The following is a 16,754-nucleotide window of genomic DNA, read 5'->3' on the forward strand; positions in this document are numbered from 1 at the left end:
CGAATGACTTGAACCAAGAATTCTTAATCCTCATAAAATTTTGATGGTATCTTAATTTTGATTACTTTATCTCTGGCATGTATTTTTCACTTCAAATACTAGTCTGCTATGTTGATGACCTAGTCTTGACTTAAAGTTTCAGACTAATACAAAGGTCACAACTAGGTAACTCTCTAAACAATCAGAGGTTAAAAGTATTATTTAACCAGACATCTGCTATTGAGTGGGAGCTATCTGAGATGTAATCAAATAGGGAACATTAGAAGATATTCAAGAAAGATTTATGAAAGTGATCTATATGTCAGATATTAAGGAACTGTGTATCAGTTGTCCTTGTATCTCACCATCTAATTTCGATTTATATGAGATGGTGCTTACTTTGGGGGTGGAGGAATTATTGTATAATAATTCAAGCTCTACCAGAGAAGAACTATAACTTGGTCTATTCGAAAATACCAGAAAGTTATATCACTGAAGAAAAGTCTACACTGTATTATCTCAATTACATATTTTAAAATATGAGAGATATGTCTTCTGTTAATTCAGATGTACTTTTAAAACAGTAAAGATTTCAGTATCCCTTGATGAGTAAAGCATATAGTAAAGGATGTTTCATAAGTGTATTTATGAACTAGTTTCCAGATGTTTGGGTGGATTCAAATATACTACACTTGATCTGAAGATCAAGACATCAGATTGACCTATTTGCACAGTTTGTTTTATATTAGTGCAAGTGGGAGTTTGTTGGGTTTTATGCCCTAAATAAAACTCTTTACAATCTGATTAGTTATCAATAAAAGAAATTAGAAGTGATTGATGTTTGCATGAATTTTACATGCTAATGGTATAATATGTTTGATATGTTTATTACATTCATACATTGGTCCCTGTTTCATCAATGTTATTGGATTTACACTAATGTGATAATCAGCGATGATGTGTACTTACACTTGGAGTAAGTGTTATGTTCTTTCCAGGACATTAGTAAAGTATATTAGTTTCGAATGTATGGAGTATACATTGGACTGGACCGATATTGCAACTAAGTTAAGATATTACAAACTTACCGTTATACATATCTTTCCAAGTCAATATCAGTAGTTGATCTTAAGATTAAAAGAATCTAAATCCTGATATGCTTAGGCTCAACTCAGGAGTGCTATTCATGTTCTTAGATTTATTAGTTAAGCCTACTTTCGGGTCAGGGTGATACGTATATTTCGAGAACATGATAGTATGATTGAGTGGGAGTGCTGAACATAAATATGGAATCTATAGCTTCTACTGGTGTATAGAAGTTAAGTGATGATTCCCTTCGAGCTTAGCAAATAGAAGTAAATGGATGAGCTCTTGTTTAACTGACTAATTATTAGATCACTAAACACCATTTACAGGTAGCTAAGTGTTTTAAGGGGCAAAATACATTGAGGGGTGAGAACGGTAAAGAAATCCCATCTCGATGTAAATCATCTATATAGAGGATCTTTAAATCATAATAAGATTATAACAATGGTTAAATGAGATAGTATATTGATATCGTGAAACATACAATATGCTCTATATAAGTCTGAGAGTGCAATTCTAAGTTCTAAGAGTGGATTCAACGAAGAATTAATAAGTAGGAATTTACTTGGTAAATTTGGTTCACTTATTGGAAGCTCAGCATATAGATCCATGGTCCCCATTCTAGTTGAGAATACTCTGCTTGTAAGACTCATTAATTGATTCGTGATTGATCAATTATAATTCTAAAGTTAAACTATGTCTAATTTTATGAATTTTCACTAAGCAGGGGTGAAATTGTAAAGAAAAGAGTTTTCTAGAATTATTTATTTATTAATGGACTTTATATGTCTAATTAATAATTAAATTAAATGACAATATTATTTAATAATCTATTTTAGTTATTAAATAATTAGTTTGGGCATTTAAAAGGTTAGAATTGGAAAATTGGCATTTTTTAGAAAATAGAGATAAAATTTGATAAAATTGCAAAATTAAGTGAGGCCCAATAACACCATATGGCCGGCCACTTAATGATGATTTTTCAAATTATTATTTTCATTATTTTAATGCCAAATAATTCTAAATCTAGACCTAGTAGTTGCCTATAAATAGAAAGTGATGGCTCAGTCAAATCACAAGCTTTCATAAGCCTTTCTGACAGAAATTTCTCTCTTCAGAAAAACTGAGCCTTCCTCACTCTCTACCTTGGCCGAAATCTCTCTCTCTCTTTTCCCTTCATCTTTTTCGTGACCCTAGTGAAAGAGTAAGTGCCCACACAGCAAGCAGTAACTCAATCATAGATTGGAAGACTGTGAAGGATCAAAGCTTGAAGAAGAAGGAGATTCGGGCTCAGATCTTGATTATACTCTGCTATAGAAAGGAATCAAGGGTTAGAGATCTGAGTGGAAGGAGACATTTATTCCGCTGCATCAATGTAAGGTTTTCTTAACTTTATATGTGTTTATTTTATCGTTTTAGAAAGTTCATATTTAGGATGTTAATAAACATACTTGTGAGTAGATCTAATATCCTGGTAAAATAATTCCCAACAGAAAGGCCAGGGACTTGTGATGGAATTTAGCTGACTTGGTGGTTGGTTGACATATGCTATCCGCTCACATTTATATCATTTCTTAGCAAAGTTAGATGCATCTACTCGCAATTTTGGCCACTAGTATCCTTGCCGCATTATTTTTAAAGCAAGGGAATTACCCCTGGTATGGTTACAACAGATGCCACCATGCACTTTCGCGGAGTATGCATTCACACTCAGTCCCATCTATACATTTGAGCAATGGTTGGTGAAGCTTCTGCGATAGAGCTTATCGTCATAAATGACATATCGAGCAACTCGATATCTTAGTTTTCTAGCCTCTATCTTATCTTCAGGAAGGATTCCTGTTTTCAAGTAATTTATTATCGAGGTCATCTAGGTAACCTCTTTGACGGTATCTACCTTCATTAGCTTGTTTCGACTGATTATTAGGTGAGTTAACACATCAACAGGGATTACATCGAGTAATTCTACTTCTCTTGTCGAGGCCAATCGGGCCAAAGCATTTGCATGAGAGTTGTGAGTACGAGGTATTCTAGAGACAATTATTTTCTTAACTTTTTGTAGTAACTCACAAGTGAGGGCAAGGTATTTAGCCAAACGACTTCCTTTGGCCAGGTATTCTCCGTCTACCTGATAAACAATGATCTGGGAATTGCGAAAGGCTTGTAAATACTTGATTTGCATCTCAAGAGCGAGTTTCAACCTTGTGATTAAAGCCTCATACTCAACTTCATTGTTATATGCGGGAAATTCAAATCTCAGGGCAGCATGTACCTTGAAGTTACTGGGTTTATGAGTATTATACCACCCCCAGCGCCTTCATTGTTGGATGCTCCATCAACATACAAAGTCCACCCTTCATTGTTTGGTACGTCAGGATCAATTCGCTCTTCGATAATTGCCACTTCGCTACTTGGAAATTCAAGTATGAAATATGCAAGGGCTTGTCCTTTGATTGAGGATTTCGGTTTATATCTAATGTCGAACTGGCTCAGCTCCACTGACTATTTCAACAATCTACCCGAGGCCTCTGGTTTCGTTAAAATTTGCCTTAAAGGATAGTTTGTCAAAACTTCAATGCTATGTGCCTGGAAGTAAGGTTGCAACTTTCTTGACGTTATTACCAATGCAAACGCCAATTTCTCCATCTGTGGATAATGGGTTTCAGCATCTAAGAGACGCTTACTGAGATAGTACACTGGGTACTGCCTACTTTGGTCTTCGCAGATTAGTACCAAACTAATCGCGTATTCGGACACTGCAAGTGTTGGAAATTATTTTACCAGGATCTTAGATCTACTCACAAGTATGTTTATTAACATCCTAAATATGAACTTTCTAAAACGATGAAATAAACACGTATAAAGTTTAAGAAACCTTACATTGGGTGCAGCAGAATTAAATGACTCCTTCCGTTCAGATCTCTAACCCTTGTATCCTTTCTGTAGCAGAGTATTATCAAGATCTGAACCTGGATTTCTTTCTCTAAATCTTTGATGCTGAAACTCATTTGCTGATGATCTTTCTTCACGATCTTCCTCACTATGATTGAGGTATTGCTTGCTGTGTGTGGGCACTACTCTAATCACTAAGGTAATTTCGAAATATGAAGGAAGAAGAGAGAGAGAGTGGCGGCCAAGGTAGAGAGAGAAAGGCTCAGGTTTTCTGATTCAGAAGTGTAATTTTTCTGAAGCCTTCACTACCTATTTATAGCATTCCACTAGGGTTAGGTTTGAATTATTTGGCATTAAAATAATGAAAATATCAGTTTAAAATGCCTACAAAAGTGGCCAGCCATGGCTTGATGGATTTGGGCCTTGCTTTTTGCAATTTTGCAATTTTAACACTTTTGTATCTGATTTTCTCAAAAATGCCAATTTCTTAATTCAACCATTTAAATGCCAATCCTAACTATTTAATAACTATAAATAATTATTAAATAATATTGTGATTTATTATATTTATCAATTGAACCATACAAAGTATCATAATTAACAAATATGCCCCTATTAACTCTTTCCTTACAATTTCGCCCTTACTTAGTGAAAATTTCACAAATAGACATATTCTAATTTGAGAATTATAATTGATTAATCAAAACAAATTACATGAGTCTTATAAACAATATTATCTCAACTAGTGCGGGGACCATGGGTCTATATAACCGAGCTTCCAATAAGTAGATCAAGAATTTAGCACTAAAATTCACTAACTTATTAATTCTTCGTTGAATCCATGCATAGAACTTAGAATTGCACTCTCAGTATATAGAATGCTCTATATGTTCCACCATATAGACGCATCATTAGTTATCCATTGCTATAATCCTAATTTGATCAATGATTCTCTATATGAATGATCTACACTGTAAAGGGATTAGATTACCGTATCACCCTACTATGTATTTTATCCTTAAAACACTTGACCCCGTATAAATGATATTGCAGCTTATGTGAAATGAGTACTCCACAATTTATGTTCGTTTGGTCAAGCTCGAAGGAGATCATCCTTTGCTTACTATTCGCCAGATAGAAGCTATAAATTCCTTGTTTATGCTAGCGCTCCCACTCAATTGCACTACCGTGTTCCCAAAATGTACGTATCACCCTGACCTAAAAGTAGGCTTAACTAACAAATCAAAGAACACGAATAGCCTTTCAAGATTGAGCCTAATCATAACTTGATTAAGAACATTTAATCTAGGATCAACTTGGCGATATTGACTTGAATAGATTTTACGGTAAGTTTAATTAAATCTAAGTCAAAGTTCAATATCGGTCCCTTCCGATGCATACTCCATGCATCCAACCTGAGCTTTACCTTAACCAATGTTCTGGAAAGAACATAGCATTTCTCCAAATGCAAGTAAACTTTTGTTGTAGATTATCATATCAGTAAAACCCTGTGTCTGATAAATCTAGGAAACTTTATTCACATAGTCATGTTTACTTTCCAATGTGATGACAGCACAATAAACATGATCAAGTATGTGAAAAGGGTTTAAGATGAATTTATAAATCAAATAGAAAAGCAATTGATAAAGTGAACCAAAACATACACAAATGATTGAAAAATACTTCTATTTCTTTATTGATGTTGAATAAAATAGATTACATTGAAATGGAGTTTTATTTAGGGCATAAAACCTAACAAACTGCCACTTGCACTAATATAAAACTAATTAGTACATATCAATTAATCCTAAATTCTGACAGTGCTTTTCAAAGGCTGTCACGGCCAGGACTTTGGTAAATGGATCAGCTAGGTTGTCCTCTGTGTCAACTTTCTCAACTAGTACATCCCCTCTTGCCACGTATTCTCTGATAATGTGATACTTCCTTTCAATGTGTTTGCTTCTCTTGTGGCTTCGAGGTTCTTTACTGTTTGCTATTGCTCCATTGTTGTCACAAAGTAAGACCAGAGGCTTTTCCATTCCAAGAACGACACCTATACTGGTGAAGAACTTTCTTAGCCAGACAAGTTCTTTAGCAACTTCGGTTGCTGCTATGCATTCAAATTCCATAAATGAGTCCGATATCGCGGTTTGTTTAGCACTTCTCCAAACCACTGCTCCACCCCCAAGAGTAAACACCATCCCAGATGTAGATTTCGTGTCTTCAAGACTTGCCTGGAAATCTGAATCAGTGTAGCCTATGGGATTTAAAGCACCACCCTTGTAGACTAACACAAGATTCCTTGTACTCTTCAAGTATTTCAAAATATACTTAACTGCATTCCAATGTTCATGTCCTGGATTAGACTGATACCTGCTCACGATTCCAACTGCATAACAGATGTCAGGTCTAGTGCACAACATTGCATACATTAGACTTCCAACTGTAGAGGCATAGGGAATTTTTTCCATGTCCTCTATCTCTTGAGGATCAGTCGGAGACTGTTCCTTAGATAGACGAATACCATATCTAGAAGGCATGTTTGCCCCATTGGTGTTGTTCATGGAAAATCTCTCTAAGGCTTTGTCTATGTAGGTTGTTTGAGAGAGAGCAAGAGATCTGTTCTTCCGGTTTCTAATAATCTGAATACCAAGAGCATAAGCTGCTTCACCCAAATCTTTCATATCGAATTAAGTGTCAAGCCATTCCTTGATGATTGTTACCAATAATCAAAATGTCATCAACATAAAGGACCAGGAATACTACTATTCGGTCTTCCTTGAGTTGGTAAACACAAGGTTCATCTTCATTCTGAAGAAAGCCGTAGGTCTTGATTCTTTCATCAAACTTTTTCTTCCGTGAGCGAGAAGCTTGCTTAAGTCCATAGATAGACCTGTTTAATTTGCAAACTTTCTTTTCCTGCCCAGGAAGAACATAACCTTCTGGTTGCTCAATATAGATGGTTTCTTCAAGTACCCCATTAAGGAAGGAAGTCTTGACATCCATTTGCCAGATTTCATAATCGAAAGCAGCAGCTATGGATAGAAGAATTCGGATGGATTTGAGCACGGCAACAGGACTAAAAGTTTCCTCATAGTCCACACCTTCTCTTTGGGTATAACCCTTGGCTACATGTCTAGCTTTAAAAGTTTGGACTTCGCCTCCAGCTCCTCTTTTCTTCTTGTAAACCCACTTGCATCCTATCAGATGATAGTCGTCAGGTGTGTCTACATATTCCCAGACTTTGTTCTTTTTCATGGAATCCATTTCTGAATCCATGCCGGCCGACCATCGTTTCCGTTGCGGACTAGCCATTGCCTGTTTATAGGTTAATGGATCGTCTTCAATACCGTCACCTACGACATATTGATTTCACCATCCAAGCCATAACGAGCTGGTTTTGTTGAAACCCTCCCACTACGACGAGGTGCGGTGATCTTCTGAACAGAAACTTTAGTAGTAGATTTCTCAGTTGGTTCAACTAAGGGAGTGGGATTGTCCTCTTCACGTGTGGAAGAGAACGGAACATTGGAAGGACTTATATCTGAAAGCATTTCCTCCAACACTACTTTACTTTGTGATTTAAAATTCTTAATATAGTTATCTTCAAGGAAAGTTGCGTTTGTAGAAACAAACCCTTTATCATCCTTGCGACTATAAAATAGTCCACCCCTAGTCTCTTTAGAATTACCGACAAACATGCAGACTTCAGTTCGTAACTCAAGTTTGCCGTCTTTCTTTCTTAAGACATGAGCAGGGCACCCCCTGATTCTGTAATGGCGTAAACTAGGTGTACGACCAATCCAGAGTTCTAAGGGTGTCTTAGGGATTGATTTAGATGGAACAACGTTTAAAATGTCGGTTGCCATCTGAATTGCATATCCCAAGAAGGACGTAGGTAGAGTTGAAAAACTAAGCATGGACCAAACCATTTCCAAAAGCGTGTGATTCCGTCTTTCTGCAACTCCATTTTGCTGTGGAGTGCTAGGGGCGGTTAATTGGGATTCAATTCCAAGTTCAATTAAATGATCTTTGAACTGCATATCCATATATTCTCCACCCCTATCAGTTCGCAAGATCTTTAATGATTTACCTAATTGGTTTTGGGCCAAAGCATGAAATTCTTGAAACTTTGCGAATGTTTCAGATTTCTTATGCATAAGGTAAATATGTCCATATCTAGAGTAAGCGTCAATGAAAGTGACAAAGTACTCATAACCACCTCGGGCTTTGATATTGAAAGGTCCGCAGACATCGGAATGCACTAACCCTAGGGGTTGTTTGGCACGCTCTCCCTTTGCAGAGAAAGAACGTTTGGTTATCTTCCCTTCTAGGGAAGATTCGCAAACAGGTAATTCACCTAAGACGACATTTTTCAATGGACCGTCTTTGGTTAGCCTGTTTAGTCTGTCATAGCCAATGTGACCCAAACGTAAATGCCATAGATATGTTTCATTATCATCAATGATCTTTTGCTTTTTATGGTTTCTAGGGTTAGCTACTTTAAAAAGTTCGTTATGTAGGGCAAATGGTGTTACTGGTCTAAGAACATAAAACCCCTGTTCCATGGATGCAACACAAATATGAATGTCATTTCGAGAAATGGTAGAACTAGAATTCAAAAAATCTAATTTGTATTATTGCAATTGTAAGCATGAAACAGAAACCAAGTTTCTACTGAAATTTTGAATGTATAAGACATTGTCTAATTCCAAAATTCTGTTTTGAAACTTGAGTTTGGCTTTTCCTCTAGCTCTAACCGAAACCATTTTGCCATTACCAACTTTAAGTTTCAACTGTCCGGATTTCAAATAATTCCAATTCTCAAGCAATTGCAATGAACAACTTACATGGTTTGTAGACCCAGAATCAAGAATCCAAATAGATTTATCATTCTCTAACACACATGACTCGAAGACTAAAGCATTACTGCTTATTCGTTTGTTAATTGTTGTTCTTGCTGGTTCATTTTGTTGTGAAGTATAACTTGAGGAAGTGGAATCACTTTCTCTTATCTTCTCAACTAAGCTTGAAGTAGTAGGATTTATGGAGTTATGAACTATTTGCTCTTCAGAGTGAACAATTCCTAGCTTACCTGCTTTCTGGAATTTAAAGTCCATCATGAGCATATGTGAAGTATTACTCTGACAAGGAGTTTATAACTTCAAGTTCAATTGCTAAGATATTAACTAGGAGTGGAATGGGAAGAGGATTATAGACACTACAACACATCAATAAAATAGAAGTAAGGTTTTGGTTCAAAATTCATACACAAGTTCAGAAAATAACAAGTAATGACATATGTTATAAAAATACTAAATCTTACATAGTTTATTTTCCAAGGTTTCCAACATAATGAAATACAGTGTCCCGGTAGGCGAGAGTCAAAGATAACATTAGTTGAATAGAGTTGTCAGCTCATCTAAAATTAAACATTTTAGCAACCTTTTATTCGATCAAAATGAGAATCCAACGTTGTCCCGGTAGGCGAGAGTCAAGGTTATTCTCATTTTATGAGCTTCCACCATTGTTTCATGTTTTATGAGTTTATCTCTAAGTAGTCACTGTAGGGGAGAGTCTAAATAGAGACGAAAACTCACAAAACACTTATCAACTTAAATCTTACGGTGTTAAAAGTGTTCAACGAATAACCATCAATAGGGGGACGAAGTCTAGCGTCTCGAGGTTATATTGAAAAAATTTAACTATTGTAAGACCAACAATGGAGATGGAATATCTTTTGATTAAAAGCTCATTATTTAAAAATAATATATGTATTTTGTATAATCATTTTATTCGATATTATAATAATGAAAAATTACAAATTAAAGTTGGTTTAAATAAAAAATCAACTTTAATTAAATTTCAATTATTATTTAAATTCGAAAAATAAATTCGAATAATAAATGGAACAAATTTGAAAATATCTTGTTTAAGTTGTTTTAGAAGATTCTAAAATAAAATCAACTTAAATATCTTTCAAATTAAATTTAATTAAATAAAAAATTAAGTTGTAACCACTTAATTTGAAGATATTCCATTTTAAGTTAATATTCGAAAAGATATTAACCTAAAAAATATCTAAAATATTCCATTTTAAGTCAATATTCGAAAAGATATTAACTTAAAAAATATTTAAAGAATCTTAATAACCAATGCCTAAAATTCCTCAACTTAATTTTGAAATTTTAAATCCAAAAGATATTCAGATTTAAGTTGGTTAGTTGTAGATAACTAAATCTCAACTTAAATAGGAATATTCAATGAAAAATTTAAATTAAGCTTCAGAAAGAATCTAGATGGTTATAATTCTATATTTAATTAAATACAAGAAAATCCATATAGTTTAGCTTAGAATATAAAATTCTTTAAACTATGGTTTTCTTAAATTAATTTCAAAATAAATGAAATTAATTATGTTGCTAATCAATTTTATTAGGTTAAACTAGTGTAATTAACCTAGTGCAGTTATTCAAATCAGGCAAATGGGCCTTCACAATTGCGGTGGTTCATGTGAGGGGGTGTTGGGTTCAGTATGTCGTACCGACTTCTATGGCTCCCAACTCTCACACAAGGCCCAAAATAGAGGAATTTAACCTTAAAATGAACAATTGTTATTAATTGAATAGGCCCAAAAACTAAATGGGCCTAAATAAAATCTATCAAGAACTATGATAATTTATTTAGCAACAACAACCTATATGCATCTATAATGAAATGAAACACATAGGCTCACACTGGCACACTTTGGATGGGTCCTATCATGTTGCTAGGTCATACACAGATGAAAGGAGATTGTAAATTTACCTGTTACAAATTATTTACTTGACCAAGGGAGCCATCAGATCATTAGATCTGGCAAAAAGTAACCATGGCTATTTGCAATCAAGTAATAATAGGCTTTGAAACCTTACACACAAGCTAAAACACATACTCCTGCAACAAGGTTATCTGGATAGTTGGATGTAGGATTTATTTAATTTTAAATTAAATAATTAATTTCGAAATAATTAATTAAATAAAAAAAATATTTTCAAAATTTTTTTTAAAAAAAAATTTGAAAAATTCGAAAATTAAAAAAAATTTAACTATAAAATTAAACCTACAATTTTGAAAAATTAGGCCTAGATATCATTTCAAAATTTGCTAACTACTTTAAAAATTTAAATGTTATTTTATAAATAAAAATTAAATAAAAAATTACAAAAGATAAATGAATATCTTTTTCAGATTTTAAATGTAATTTAAATAAATAAAATAACAAAATTTAAAAGTTAGCAAAATATCTCACTTCATTTAAAAATTACATGATTATAGTTATCTTATTTTAAATTTAAATAAGGTCAAATTATTTAAAAAAAAATTAATTTAAAAAAAAATTAATTTAAAAATTTAAAATCTGACGTGAAATTTAAAAATTAGATAAGATATAATCAAATTTTAAAAATAAGATAGATTATTAAGCAAATAAGATAGATATTAACTATTTTTAAATTCAAATTACACTAATATCTTGAAGTAAATTGAAAAAATATTAAATTAATTCATTATGATAATTAGAATTGAATTAGGAATAGTAATAGTATAAATACAGAACTACACAAAAAATCGGAAGTTAATTCCATGAAAAAGCATGAAAAAACGAAAAAATTGCAAGTTGTACGGACGGGATGCAGTGCATACCCGTCCGCGCGCGTATGCATGTTGTTGGGCCGAGTTTGCTCGGCGAAATCATGTCGTGCATGATTTCCGCGCACGCATGTGGATTTCAGCACAACTCCGATTTTTTCGAATCTTCAAAAAATCATAACTAATTCAAACTAAATTGAAATTGAGTTCTGTAAAAAAGTAACTTGCTTAATTTTTTCCATACTATCCAATAAAAATAATTCCAGAAACAAATATTCAATTATGTTTCACAAAAATTAACAAACACCAATCAATCATCAAATAACACTCAATACAACATGATACCATCCAAAAACAAAACAAACAATCGTTTTAAAGTCCAAATTTCTTGCAAGTAAATCAACTACCGTGGCTTTGATACCAGTTGTTGGACATTATTTTACCAGGATCTTAGATCTACTCACAAGTTTGTTTATTAACATCCTAAATATGAACTTTCTAAAACGATGAAATAAACACGTATAAAGTTTAAGAAACCTTACATTGGGTGCAGCGGAATTAAATGACTCCATCCGTTCAGATCTCTAACCCTTGTATCCTTTCTGTAGTAGAGTATTATCAAGATCTGAACCTGGATTTCTTTCTCTGAATCTTTGATGCCAAAACTCCTTTGCTGATGATCTTTCTTCACGATCTTCCTCACTATGATTGAGGTATTGCTTGCTGTGTGTGGGCACTACTCTAATCACTAAGGTAATTTCGAAATATGAAGGAAGAGGAGAGAGAGAGTGGCGGCCAAGGTAGAGAGAGAAAGGCTTAGGTTTTTTGATTCAGAAGTGTAATTTTCCTGAAGCCTTCACTACCTATTTATAGCATTCCACTAGGGTTAGGTTTGAATTATTTGGCATCAAAATAATGAAAATATCAGTTTAAAATGCCTACAAAAGTGGCCGGCCATGGCTTGATGGATTTGGGCCTTGCTTTTTGCAATTTTGCAATTTTAACACTTTTGTATCTGATTTTCTCAAAAATGCCAATTTCTTAATTCAACCATTTAAATGCCAATTCTAACTATTTAATAACTATAAATAATTATTAAATAATATTGTGATTTATTATATTTATCAATTGAACCATACAAAGTATCATAATTAACAAATATGCCCCTATTAACTCTTTCTTTACAATTTCGCCCTTATTTAGTGAAAATTTCACAAATAGACATAGTCTAATTTGAGAATTATAATTGATTAATCAAAACAAATTACATGAGTCTTACAAACAATATTATCTCAACTAGTGCGGGGACCATGGGTCTATATAACCGAGCTTCCAATAAGTAGATCAAGAATTTAGCACTAAAATTCACTAACTTATTAATTCTTCGTTGAATCCACGCATAGAACTTAGAATTGCACTCTCAGTATATAGAATGCTCTATATGTTCCACCATATAGATGCATCATTAGTTATCCATTGTTATAATCCTAATTTGATCAATGATCCTCTATATGAATGATCTACACTGTAAAGGGATTAGATTACCGTATCACCCTACTATGTATTTTATCCTTAAAACACTTGACCCCATATAAATGATATTTCAGCTTTGTGAAATGAGTACTCCACCATTTATGTTCGTTTTGTCAAGCTTGAACGAGATCATCCTTTGCTTACTATTCGCCAGATAGAAGCTATAGATTCCATGTTTATGCTAGCGCTCCCACTCAATTGCACTACCGTGTTCCCAAAATGTACGTATCACCCTGACCTAAAAGTAGGCTTAACTAACAAATCAAAGAACACGAATAGCCTTTCAAGATTGAGCCTAATCATAACTGGATTAAGAACATTTGATCTAGGATCAACTTGGCGATATTGACTTGAATAGATTTTACGGTAAGTTTAATTAAATCTAAGTCGAAGTTCAATATCGGTCCCTTCCGATGCATACTCCATGCATCCAACCTGAGCTTTACTTTAACCAATATCCTGGAAAGAATATAGCATTTCTCCAAATGCAAGTAAACTCTTGTTGTAGATTATCATATCAGTAAAACCCTGTGTCTGATAAATCTAGGAAACTTTATTTACATAGTCATGTTTACTTTCCAATGTGATGACAGCACAATAAACATGATCAAGTATGTGAAAAGAGTTTAAGATGAATTTATAAATCAAATAGACAAGTAATTGATACATCGGAATTTGGTTATATCCCGAGTATGCGTCCATGAAATTGAGAAGTTCATGACCTGCAGTAGCATCAATGAGTTGGTCAATGCTAGGTAGGGGAAAACTATCCTTTGGGCATGCTTTATTTAAATCAGTGAAATCAACACATGTGCACCATGAGCCCTTAGGTTTGGGCACTAGTACGGGATTTGCTAACAAGATTGGGTAAAATGACTCCCTTATGAAGCCACATGTTAAAAGGCGATCTACTTCCTGCTTCCGCGCTTGGTACCGTGCGGGGTCCATTTTGTGGCACTTTTGTCAGACACCTCACACTTCGGGGTCAATGTTCAATCGATGACACATGACCTGCGGTGATATCCCGACCATATCCGAATGTTTCCATGCAAAAATATCAAGATTTTGTTTGAGAAAAGTAACAAGTTTTTCTTGCTGTTGAAAAGTTAATATAGAACATATTTTCAAAAATTTATTATTATCTGAAGGATCGATTCGTACCTCAATTGTATCTTCCGCAGCTTGGGCAGTGGTGGTATAGTCAAGGATTCTTGGACTAAAGTCTGGTTTTTCTTCATGTGGTATTTCCTCGAGGAGGTGGTGCTTCTAACATGTATATCATGTTGACTGATTTCTTCTCTGTGAGTTTTAATGCTGCGTTGTAGCACTCTCGCGAGTCCGACTAGACTCCTCGCACAGATCCTACTCCAGCAGGAGTAGGAAATTTCATGGTAAGATGGTAGATAGATGTCACAATCTTCATCTCTTTTAAGATAGGATGACCAATCATCGCATTATAGGCTGAGTACTGATCAATAACTACGAAGTCAGCCATCGACTTGGAAACAGTAGGTACAGTTTCTAAAGTGATTGGAAGCTTGATCATTCCCTTTAAAGCAATAGTGTCTCTAGTAAAACCGTTGATACTCGAAACTACTGGTCACAAATCCTTCTCCTGCAACCGTATTTGTTTAAAAGCTTGAAAGTTAAGGAGATTCACAGAACTTCCATTGTCCACTAATATACGGTGGACATTATCTCCTCTAATATTAACGACAATGACTAGTGCGTCGGCATGTGGGTGGTGAACCCGCCTAGCGTCGCTCTCCATGAATGTTATGTCATCGCACTGCTTCATGAATAATTTCTCTAGCCGCTCACTCAAATTATTTACATTAGTAAGTGGCCTCTCCCTTGCCTCCTTGGCATATCTTTCTTGCGATTTTCTGGAGACTCCTGCGATGTGAGGCCCTCCAATAATTGTCAATATACTGCGAGGAGTTCTCAAACCACTCACATCATTATTTTCTTCCTTTTCATCCGCTCGGGGATGACCTTCCTCATTCTTCTTATACTCACCAAACTTCCCTCGTCTGATCAATTCCTTGATCTCATCCTGTAAAAACCAACCTTCTAGGGTTGTATGACCAATATCTTTGTGATACTTACAGAATTTCTTCGGGTCTCTTTTGTCACAATTTCTCATGATTGGGGGAGGCTTTCTAATGACTCCATTATTTTACTCAATCGCGTAGGTATGATCTCGTGGGACTGCTAATTCTGTACAGTTCACAAAACGCGGACCTCCCTTCCTCTTTAGAGATGATTCTTTCTTCGGAGGGGATTTGGCTAGCTTTGGACTCCGCTGTCTTTGAGGGCTGCGTCTTCCTGGGCTTCTTCCTCTGGAATTTTTCCCTCTGGAACTGCAGGATCGTGATCGCGGTGTTGGTGACTCGCGTTTATCCTTTCCTTTCTCTAGTTTGGCCAGAGAATTTTCAATTCTTTTATGCGGCTCAGCCATAGCGAAGAACTCGACTAACGATTCGGCCTTCGAGCCTGCAACTACTTCCAAAAATCGGTTCCTGGCAAGACATTTTTTATCAACGTACAAACTAAAAAAGACTCGGGGGCCTTCTCTACTTTAGTTACATCAGCATTAAAACGTTTAAAGTAATCTTGTAGTGACTCACCGACTTCTTGCTTAATGTTAGCCAGAGTAGTATAGGGTGGCCTATAAGTCATCGTGGCCTTAAAATGTATGAGGAAGAGGTCGACAAAGGTTTACCATGTTGATATAGATGCTTCGGGCAATTGGCTAAACCAACCGTGAGCATTATCTTCCAGGGTTTCCGCAAGATTACGACATTTTGCAGGCTGAGGTACCTGGTCCACTTCCATAATCGTTTTAAATTTCTCTAAATAATCTATGGGATTAGTGGCACCTTTATATTTAAATGAATCGGCTAATCAGAATCCCTTAGGCAACCGAGCTTGTTGCACTTCCATGGTGAAAGGAGAAGTCCCATGCAGCTTGTATATGGGCTTTCACTGTTGCTCAATTATCTTTAAAGCCTGCAAAATAATACCCTAATCGATACCTCCTGGATGAGCAGCATTGCTCTTGGTCATTGCAGGCGCAATTGCGACAACAACTATATTTGCTGGGATAACTACTCCAGTAGCTGGAACTGGTGTGGTAGGCAGGTTGGCAAGATTATTTATGCCCTGATCGCCCAATTGGGGATCACGAGGCTCTTCCTCAATTCGAGGCGTTTGAGAACGCGCCCTAAAAATTGAGTTAAGGTGATCACAAAGATCACCCCTATGTACTTGGTACCTTGCTCCTCGCGGTATCTCTACTGAACCCGACCTGGTGTATCTACTTGGGGTGTGACTCTGCGAAGAGGAAGAGCCAGATTCAGCATCATTTTCCTCATTCCGCATTTGGGCCCTACTGCGTGGGTTACGTCACTCTAACCCTTTCTGGTTGCACTTTGCGGTCGAGGTTTTGTGCAGTCAGATCCCTCGAGGTCGGCTTATTTATGTTGAGCCCTTCGTGACTCGTTCTCCGTTCCCTACGAGTACGGTTAGTTCATCATCTAGAACTAGTTACCTGAGGATTATCTGAGCGGGCAGCTGGCACTCAAGGAGGACGTCGAGTCCTGTTTCGTCCATCAATTTCAGCTTGTAAAGCC

At 35.4% G+C, this 16,754-nt stretch overlaps 1 protein-coding gene across 1 annotated transcript; it reads right to left on the bottom strand.

Moving 5' to 3' along the window:
* Positions 1-14,719: 14,719 nt before the first annotated feature.
* Positions 14,720-15,265, bottom strand: LOC115720242 (uncharacterized). Its single transcript, XM_030649399.2, has one exon. The coding sequence runs from the start codon at positions 15,263-15,265 to the stop codon at positions 14,720-14,722; it is 546 nt and encodes a 181-aa protein (XP_030505259.2).
* Positions 15,266-16,754: the final 1,489 nt, after the last annotated feature.

Source organism: Cannabis sativa, chromosome 2, assembly GCF_029168945.1.
Source record: "Cannabis sativa cultivar Pink pepper isolate KNU-18-1 chromosome 2, ASM2916894v1, whole genome shotgun sequence".
NCBI lineage: Eukaryota > Viridiplantae > Streptophyta > Magnoliopsida > Rosales > Cannabaceae > Cannabis > Cannabis sativa.